At 32.9% G+C, this 10,731-nt stretch overlaps 1 protein-coding gene across 2 annotated transcripts in view; it reads right to left on the reverse strand.

Moving 5' to 3' along the window:
* LOC116842942 (sodium-coupled monocarboxylate transporter 1-like) overlaps positions 1-9,986 on the reverse strand; it is a 16,509-nt gene extending 6,523 nt beyond the window's left edge. Inside the window, exons 1-8 of one of the 2 annotated variants that reach the window (XM_032812836.1) lie at positions 9,644-9,986; positions 8,777-9,003; positions 5,927-6,086; positions 5,052-5,117; positions 4,692-4,811; positions 3,518-3,672; positions 1,171-1,311; positions 986-1,094 (exon numbers count right to left, since the gene is read on the reverse strand). In XM_032812836.1, the coding sequence (XP_032668727.1) occupies positions 986-1,094; positions 1,171-1,311; positions 3,518-3,672; positions 4,692-4,811; positions 5,052-5,117; positions 5,927-6,086; positions 8,777-8,967 (942 nt within the window). In that variant the 5' untranslated portion in view covers positions 8,968-9,003; positions 9,644-9,986. Of the gene's footprint in view, positions 1-985; positions 1,095-1,170; positions 1,312-3,517; positions 3,673-4,691; positions 4,812-5,051; positions 5,118-5,926; positions 6,087-8,776; positions 9,004-9,100; positions 9,276-9,643 lie in introns of those variants that run through there. The other variant, XM_032812835.1, reaches the window with a different exon arrangement.
* Between the last annotated feature and the right edge of the window lie 745 nt (positions 9,987-10,731).

Raw genomic sequence — 10,731 nt, forward strand, 5'->3', positions numbered from 1 at the left:
TGGATCGCCTCAAAAGATGACCAGTTTTTTCGACGCGGGATTCGTACGCTGCCCGAAAGATGGGAGAAAGTAGTGGCCAGCGATGGACAATACTTTGAATCATAAATGTATAACCAGTTTTTTACAATAAAGCCTCGAATTTCGGAAAAAAAACGGCGGAAGCAAAGTTATACACCTAATATTAAAAATATATCATTGGCATATCTTAAAGATATCGCAATATATCTAGGATATCCTCATGATGTAATTTGAACATTTCTGCTGTGTGGATTAAGCTATAGATTTCATAGTTTTGTTTTCTTTTATTCAACAAAATAACTAAAAATGCCCATCTAGAGGAGAGTACTCCCTTAAAGTGAAAGAATTACATCAAATTCATTTTCCAATTTCGAGGTAAAATACTCATTCGACGATTCAGAGTGGAGAATATGTCAGTAAAAAATCATTAGAATTCAAATAACTTGGCGGTCATTCTACTCTTCGAGTGAAATTACATTCCAAGGAATTTGGAATATATGATAAAAAATTATGCTAAGTAAACAGTCGGTGATAATACTGACATACATCGGTGAAAATGTATTGTTAGAAATATTCCGACAAGAGTCTGCAAAAAGATGAAATCTAATGGCAAATTCGATTGTAAGCACAAGTGTACACTAAGATTACCTTATAGTTTGTTCTTATATTTCATTTGTATTTATAGAGTTTTATCTTATATTTAATATTGTATTATATTCATCTTCAGATGTTATACAAATCGTTGTACTGCTTACGGAGCATTCGGAGACAAATTTAAGATGATTTTAAATTAGAATCTATGAAATAATCTTAATGTACACTAATGCTTCCAGTCAAAGTTGCCATTAGTTTTCGGTAAATCGATCGCACTTTCTTGTGAATGACTTTTCGAACTCTCACTTTCGGAACACTTCGTTTGAAAGCTTTCATTTTGCTAGTAGCTCTTTAACGCCAAAATCTCTCTTACCTTCGTCGTGACCGGGTCGCAGTCGTAGAAGGCCGCGAAGATGATGATTCCCGTGTAGCAACACAACGAGACAATGCTGATTATTCCTACGGCCATTATGATAATCGCCCTGGACACAAAGGGGGATTAAATAAGCGAGATCCGCACCGGGAAATGCACATCACGGGGCAATCTCTTGGACTTACACGTTGGACTTTTTCAGATTCGGCATCGCCAGGCATCTCTGCACCATCGATTGATTTACCGAACACGTAGCCAACCAATTTAAATAAGAGCCGACCACCACTGTCCAAAAAGTATGTCTCACCGTAGGATCCGGATCCATGCTGTACAAAAAGAACGTTTATTACGTGATAACTCTGGTCTATAAAAAAAAACTTTTTTAACACACAGAATAAATATGAACTATATATTGTTCTTTAAGCTAAATTAAAAAACACAAACAGATTTTTTCTATCAGAGTTTTCCAGCTGTGTGGTTTTTAAGTTTCAAAAAAACTGATTTCCTCTATGTATACAAATACGTCTTATCTAATTTGGAATATAAAGGTTAGTGAGTTTTTGCTGTACTTGTTGCATATTTTTTATTAAAAAGAATAAAAAATTATTAAATAATTAAAATTATTAGTTTTTATCATGTCCAATGTCTAATTAGAAAAAAAATTGCGTATGAGACAAAATGTTACTTGTAAAGAATTTTTATAGACAAATATACGACTTGAGTGGAGAAATATTTTATAGAAGATATTTAACATTCGTAACTTCAATATATATATAAAATTTAGAATTAAATCGAATTGCGAATTGCATGTCAAATGTTCTATATATAATATATCAAATTTCAAATGACTATCACAAGAAAAAGCAGTGGATGATAGAAAAACTCTAAGTTTATTTTTCGATCTTATAAAAATATAAAAATATTGCAACAATACATAATATTGTATAAATATCTTACAATACATAAGAAACACATTATAAATTGTCTTTTTAGAAAAGGTTGGTAAAAAATAGTATAAATATGTTCCAAATTTAAATAGAATCAAAGAGAGATTGATATAGACTTCAGAATATCAAAGGAATTAAGGAGAGGCTGAAGCTGAAAACTTTATCGACAGAATACTGACATTTTTTTACAAAGTTTATGTCGCATTAGTTGTACAGAATTACGAATACTCTTACGCAATAAAAGTACGTGCAAAAATAAATAGGAGCATTGCTCGATATGTAATGAAAACGAAAAGAAATTTTAATATAAAATCTCAAGCTATCAATTAGCGTAATACTTGTCTAATCCAAAAGTCCCGCATCGTACATATAAAAATTGTAAATGTTTTAAACAGAAAAATTTTGAAGAATTTTGCTGTATTTTCGCACTTGAATTCAGAAACTGAAGAATATTGGACAAGTTTGCAGAAAGATTTCTACACATTTCTACACATGCGTGGTTAGGTTTTCCGCTGAATATAGTAAAACAAAGCAACACACATTTACATAAGTTCTGTATTTACAAAAAATATAAAAGGATAGCGTGATAGTGTTAGTGACGATTGTCTCCGCGTTATCGACGTTGTTCGAATTCATTATCGACTTCAACATCCCCTTAAATGAATTTATTGAGGATGTTAAGAATTTTATTGAGTTTAAAAATAAGATCAAAATTTCTCTTTGCAAGAATATTATCAAAAATATTATCAAAGGAAAAAGTTGATATTAATATTTAATATAATATTTACTATATATATTATATTAATATTTAATATGTATATTTAAATAATTATATTATATAATTATTATAAACTATAATTTAATTAAATATAATTATTATAATTATATTATAGTAATTTAATTTAATTTAATATTCTTGATTGAAATAAACTTATTAAGATTCAGAAAGTATATGGAATAAATTTAATGCTTGTTATGATAGATAGACGAAGTTATGATAGATTATGATAGAATATATAAACTTGTGAAATAATGATTTTACTTGAGTTTATATTGAAATAAATATTTTTATTTGAGTTTATATTTACTTAATGCACACGATATATATTTTTAAGTAAGAACTATGACGGTAAGAACTGTATAAATAAGCATACAACAACAGCAACTTTTAATGCAATATCTACTTAATTTAAAATCACATAAATTTCTAACCATAGAATTAACCATAGAAAATGTAGATGTAACAATAATAGCAGTTTTCTCCCTACGTATATACACTGTGGGAAAAATTACCTCAAAATCAACAAATATTTCTTTGATGAGTGCCATTAACATATTCACTTAAATCTAAATTCTCTTTATTTAAATAAAATATTGATTTAAATAAACAATATTTGGTTTAAATAAAGAGAATATTTGTTGATTTTAATGTAATTTCTCCCTCAGTATGAAGGTATGAAACTCTGCAAATTCGTCAAAGTATGATTAAACATTGCAAGATATTTTACATTTCGCAATGTTTTGATTTGAGGACATTACAGTAAAAAGAAAAGATGCACGAGATGTGAAGAAAATTTGCGCTTACTTAAAGAATTCAATTCTCCCTGTATTGAAATTCCTTTTCCACACCTCCGCCACGCCGCCAACTCTGTTCGTGCCGAGTACGGCGACGACGATGATAGCGCCGAACATCATCACCGTCTGAATCGTATCCGTCCAGACGACCGCCTTCAAGCCACCCTGTAGTAAAATATCATATCCTATTGTTTCTTCTCTCAAAATGCTTCGATGTAAGGATACACGATTTTTATCTCCTGCCGACGTATCCTTCCTGTGTATTTTAGTCGGATAAAATTCAGTATCAAACTCTCTTCAAGTTAACAACGCAAGCTTAAAACGATCCTTCGAACGGAGACAAAATCTACATTCGAATCTACAGGGTGTCCGGTAACTCACGGAGGAGCCGCAGTGTACAAGTAGATCAAACTGAACAAAAAATTCCTCTATCGTTTTGCGAACAATCATGTAAAATTTTGAGTTACTAATCCAAGAAGATTCGTGAATAATCACGCGCCATACGGTAGATCAACTGCGATGGCGACATTTGTCGTTGTATACTTATATTACTTGTATTAGATCAAACTAATTACTTGTATTAGATTAAACTGTCTTAGAACAAAAATGTCCTCTACTATGTTTCAAATGACGACGTAAATGTTTAGTTATTAATTAAAAAATATTAGTGCATTATCGCGCATAACCGTACACCAAACTTCTTTAATTAATAACTAAACATGTGCATGGTTATTCAGAAAATGGTAGAGAAAATTTTTATTCAGTTTGACCTAATATACATGCATACAGCGGCAGACGTCGCTATCACAGCTCATCTACCGTACGGCGCATGATCACGAATCTTCTTGGATTAATATCTCAAAATTTTATGTGGTTGTTCATAAAATGATAGAGAAATTTTGTATTCAGTTCCTAATCTATCTGTGCACATCGTGGCACTTCTGTGAGTTACCGGACACTCTGTATACTCTTTAAATTTCTTGAAGTTAAAATATTGCCACTCTTGCAATAAGAGTGAAATATTCGGTTCAATCGAGTGAAATATTCACTCCTATGAAGAATAAATACTGCCACAGGAGTGACTGTTTCACTCGATTGGAGTGAATATTTCACTCTTATTGTAAGAGTGGCAGTATTTTCACTTCAAGAAGTTTAGAGAATGTATATACGTGCGAATCTCTTACCAGTGTCGTGTAGAAGATGCACACCGCGCAGACCAGCAGGGCGATCGTGTAGAGGTCTATCCCGGTAGCCTGATTGAAAGCTAGCGCCGGCACGTATATCACCAGCGGTATATAAAGCAACTGCAAGTGCAAGCGCAAGATTGCTCGTCTCGTCGAGTTGCTCTCGAGGTCGACGCATTCCAAGAATTCGACGCTTCGACAAATTTTCAGCACAATAGAGTCGTTAATGGCGTATGAGAAAATTTTTCAGAAGCGAATAACATAAAAAGTTAAAAGAGAGGAGGAACCCGAAATTTTGAGTCCACAGAAATCGCAAAAATATTTCTATGTTTGTATTCTTTTAACGAGAATTAAGCTCACCATCTTGATGATGAAGATAACCGACCCCATGAGTCTAACTACTCGATTGAATCTCAACTCCAAGTACTGTGAGCAAAAAAAAAGAAAAACTCAGAAATTGCTAACAAACGCAACTCATTGTTATACAGAAAAAAATTAGAATCCATTTATAATTAATATATTTAAATTAACAACCATTTTTTCACAGACAGAATGTTTATCGTAATGGTATTCTCTATTTTTTTTTACCAGTTGCAATGATTGGCTAGTTACAGGAAATATAGTAGATGCAATTAATCAATTTTTAAATAGCAATATGATACAACAATAATCTTTTTCGACGTTCTCGAAATTTTTATTCTTGCATTTTGTTACTTAAAACGGATTGATTACATTTAAAACTTTGTCCTGCCTAATCATTATAACTTGTAAAAATTATAATGAATATCGTTACCGTGAATATATACACACGCATACACGCAAACATACACACACATCCTGCATAAGCAATGATATATAATTTTGTTAGAAGAATTTAAAAAAAATATAATTTTGTTAAAAGAATTTTGAATTTCAACAATGTTATAATTTCATTTTAATATTATAGTAGTTTCATAAAGAGAATATGATTACTTTGATGATAATAGCTTTTTCCGACATTAAAAGACATCATTTTCTAAGTTTGATATTTTGTGCTTTCTATTTGTAAAAATTATACTTTTGGATAACAAGAATATATTTTTCTTGGCTTTTTAAATCATATAAAATATATCTATGTAAGTAACTTATCCTCTTAACACGCTATGTTATCTCATATTAAAATTAATATACCAAAAATAAATATATTTTTAAAACAAGGATGTTCTCTTTTTCTGTGTATAGTTTCAATCGTGTACCTCGTAGGATGATGTAATTTTCAGACCGTAGAAAACCGGCAGGTAGACGATCACCATCGTCAAGGAAACGAAAGAGTCCGAGATCACGATGCACCACAATTGCGTGCCGTACACGTACATTTCGGCCGGCAATCCCAGCATCGCTATGCCGGACACGTAGCTGTAATTTAACGACGCCATTTAACGCCGTAAAGTATAATTTATACAACATTTACAACAGTGCAAGTTTGAGCGGAGTCATTTTCCATCCGGCTACTGACGAATGAACAATTCTTATCGGAGTACTAACTCGTTCCGATTGCGTATAAGATCGTGACTCTACAGAACGGCAAACTTTTAGCAACAAAAACTTGTTTTGTTCGTTTAAATCATTCCGTCTAATCGTTCAGTTCCTCCGCTGTTCTCACGCCTCACTGATTGTAGATGTAGTTCCTCTCAATTGTTGGAAAACTTATCATTGAAATATTAGCTAAATTGATTACGAATAATTAAAACATCTTACATTCTCTAATTCGTTGAAGATGTGGATTTTTCACATATTCGATATCATGAAAATCTTTTGCATCTTTCTTCCATCTTTAATAACAAAGAGTATAAACTTATAGCTGGCAGTCGCAGCCAATAAAGCGTTAATGGCGTGTAACTAAGATGGGTGCTTTTAGAACGAATTTGCTTATCCGGGCATCACGACGCGTGGACACTTGATTATTAATAATTACAACTTTAACCAGAGAGCCTTGACGACCAATTGAAACAAACGTCACCTAACGCGTCCTATATTTCCGGCCAATAGAACAGTTTCTCTACCGACATCCTGTACTTTCCAACCGGGTATCTTTTCGACTCGTCTATTAAATTTGACGCGTGTGATTTCTAGTATAACGTTGAAGACATTCTAATTGTTGACGCACACAGTACGTCGTAAACCAACCGAACAATATTTCAAAACTTCGCGAAAACTTTTGGGAAAAATAGTCGGCTTGAAACTTGTTTTTTAACATTTTGGCGGCTGTACTTGTTTTAGAAAAATTTTAGATTGGCACCAACAACTTTAAATAACTTTAAACTGTCGAGAACTCAGATGGTATCTAAAGAAAAAACAGATTCCTTGTTCATAAATCCGTACATCCAGCTATGCATATGAGGCCCCTTTATCACAATTATAAATTATTACTGTTGAAAAAACTCTTTATAAGAGAATAGTTGCTGACAGAATAAAATCGCGTATACATAACTGCAAACATCAAAGGGATGCTGAAACTGCTGAGAACTTTACCGATATTATATTGATATTTTCCTGTAAAATTTTTTATTTATTTTTTTGTTTGCTGTACTGAGTATATACTGTGTTGTACATATTGAGTAATATTCCAATTTATTTTGACACTTGCTTTCATTGTATAAAAGTGTTTATAATGCTTTGCAATCAATACGATATGAACTTTGCAGAAAAATGTCAATATTTTGTCGATAAAATTTTGAAATATAGCATTTCCTTCCCAATCCGGTATAAATGTTTAAAATATATCCTAGAAACGTGCCACCCTAGAAATATCATACTAAGAATCATTGATAATTACTTATTATCCAGTATTTTTAATACTGAAAATAAGTAATTATCAATGATTCTTAGTATGATATTTCTATAAGGGCAGAAATATCAAATTTCTTTAGGATGTATCACGTACATCTCTGGAATATATTTTAGACATTTCTGCTGTATGGGTTAAACGACTTCTTTTAAAAACAGACAAGACATATGTCTACATTCTTTATTATAAACATTCAAATGTTCCTTCTGAAAAGTCATGTTATTAGTACATTTGTGAACTAATGCAAATAACTTTGCACAATAAGAAATCACGCAGACTTTATTATTAAAAATAAATCGCTTAACACGTCCATAAACTAATGCATTAATGTGTTCTCTTGCGACGGTGAAGTACAATCAGGCTTACTCTTCATTTTCGAATGAAAAAATTTGTTCGACAATTTAAGCTGAAGGATACTGCCACCCGAAATCACGAGAGCGAATGTTTCACTCAAGTTCAATGGACTCTGACTCCATACGAGTAAATATTGCAATCGATTAGAGCGAAAGTTTACCTTCCAATTTCAAATAGAAATATTTACTCTCACAATTCAGAGTGAAAAATTTGCTTCATATAAATAAAGAATTACTTGAACTCGAATGATTCAGTGATCACCTGAAACTTTGCGCGACTTAAATCTCATTTCAAGAAATTTTGAGAATATATTATAACAAAAAAAAAAAAGAGTTTCACTCCCTTACAATAGAAATAAATCTTTATTTAAAACCTAATCTATTCCTAGTTTATTTTTACTTTTCGCTTAATTTTTCGCGATATTCTGTATGATATCGTTTTGATATCGAAAACATATCATCCATTTTTTATTAATGAATTGAATCACCCTGCTGTATCATATCTTGCTATATCATATGAATCAAATAGCTATATTAAGAGACTGCTGGACACCGACATAACGCAGCTTCGTATTTTGTACTATTTTCCTGTATTTAATTGTATAAAATTGCAAATGCTTATACAAAACGGAAATACAAAAATGAGAATGGCGGAAAATACTCTATATTATATAAAGAATTTTTAAATTTTTTGTTTATAAAATATTTTGCTTTTTTTTGTAATATGGAATATTCCGTTATTCAACAACATTTCTGTAGAAGCATTGAAGATTCTATACCAAGAAACCAAATGGAACAACAATTCAAAATATGAAAGTTGCGGTACATCGGTATTCAGCATCCCCTTGATAGAATAAGACCTTTTGTACAAATTAGGCTGAAATATATTTATGGTAGATCTTTACCTTGCTATCAATGACATGCTTATCGGAAATATAGACATCTTTTGACCGCCCACGAGATATTCTCCCACCGCGTCCGCCTTCTTTCTGGACGCGTAACACTGATAGACACCTACGAGCGCGGAGATACTCAGCAATCCGACGAACACGATCGAATCGATCAGATCAAACGTTCGTCGATTTTCCGTATCCATAGCGTGCCTCTCGTGTCTCCCTTAGTCCGGTATAATCTAAGCAAACAAAAACACCCGCGCCAGAAATTTACGACTCATCGTGTTGTTGTGACGAGGATCGCTCGCGCTGAATATCGTCGTCGTCGGTCCTCACTTTATATTATAAATTAGAGAAACATCTCACGGATTCTAGCATTCATGATGGTATCTTGACATTAAATGTTCAATGCCGGTACAAATCATCAAATCCCGTGAATCGGCACGGAAGGATTAGTAGGTCGTAATCATTATCTCTCGTCGCGTGTGAGTTCTCCAGCGTCCCGCAAGAATGTGACAAGCGTTATAAACGTACAATTTGGTGGATTCGCTGCTCTAAGGATTCCAGATCCGCCAGATATACAAAATCTCACGTAGAATTCGTTTTGTCTAAAATGAGCACGGTATTTAACTCTGAGTATCACAAATGGTCGGTCTCTCTTTCGAAACGTGAAACTTACCAATATATCTTTGTATTTTATTTAAAAATGTCGAAATTCGATTTAATTGTGAACATAACGAAGGACATGCGGTACGTGCGTCGAGATAAGTGAAAATACATCAGCGCCGTTAACAATCGCGTTTGATAATGGATCGTTATACTTATCGAAGGAATACATTCTTGAATAGCATATTCTCTTTGTTACAACTTTATACATACACGAAGATATCGAGCACTACTCAAGCACAAAGGCGAATATGATTGCACTCTTAAAAGGACTCTGATTCGTGCTCTGTGAAATCGATGAAAAATCGCTCGTCACTAACACAATCGCGCTCGTCAATTTCTTTTTCTTTTTTGCAAAATCGTAGAATGCCTGATGGGAAGACACGTTCGGCGAAATATCGAGTCCGATATTTCTGTGAGGCCGAGGCGCGATTGCGATTCCTTCGATCTCGCGCGGAACGCGAAGAAGAGATTTCGAGATTGCGCGACGACGTAGCGACGAGATTACGGATGTGTCGCTCCTTCTGCGCGCTCGAAACGTCTATGACGGTGAAAGAGCGACACTTTAAACGCGGCTGGAGGGCACGATTGAATAATTGCGGATTCTCTGCCGCCGTTGCTCCACATCGCCCTCGTCCACCGCCTTCCGCGATGGACTCGCTTGATGCATCTGAAATGGCCATTGGACTTTGGGCAGGTCGCTTTTATTTCGGCTTGATCTATTTTCATGCTAAATGTTGCCAATTTGTCATTCAAAACCTTCATATAAAATTTGTCACTCAAAATCTTCATTTAAAATTGCTCATACACAAGTATAAAATAAATCTCGTGAATCTATACTGTATATATTGAGAAAAAAACGCCAAGTACGTATCAAAACAAAAACTATAAAACAAAAAGTACATGTTACTTTAATCAAAGTGTAGATGTTTTAAATTAATTATAATAAAAAAAAGGTAAGATCAGTATAATAAACCAAATACGTATATGTAAATATTTATTACATATTTATTAAAAAATTACGTGATAAGTATCAATAATATTAATAATTGAACGCTGAAATATCCAAATATCAAATTGAGAAAAACTTAACATCGAGGATCAAAAACTCGGTGTGCCCCAATTAATACATTATTCTTCAATATAAATGTTTATAATACTGTTAATAATTTTATGTACATTATTAAAAAAAAAAAAATATATATATATATATATACACGGTGGGCCATTTTAATCTCCCCACCTGAATTTCTCGTAATCTAAGTCTTTTCCCGCTCTTTTCAAATCCGGGGTCAAAAATA

Source organism: Odontomachus brunneus, unplaced genomic scaffold, assembly GCF_010583005.1.
Source record: "Odontomachus brunneus isolate Ranch 3 - 2012 unplaced genomic scaffold, Obru_v1 Obru_scaffold_028, whole genome shotgun sequence".
NCBI classification, from domain to species: domain Eukaryota; kingdom Metazoa; phylum Arthropoda; class Insecta; order Hymenoptera; family Formicidae; genus Odontomachus; species Odontomachus brunneus.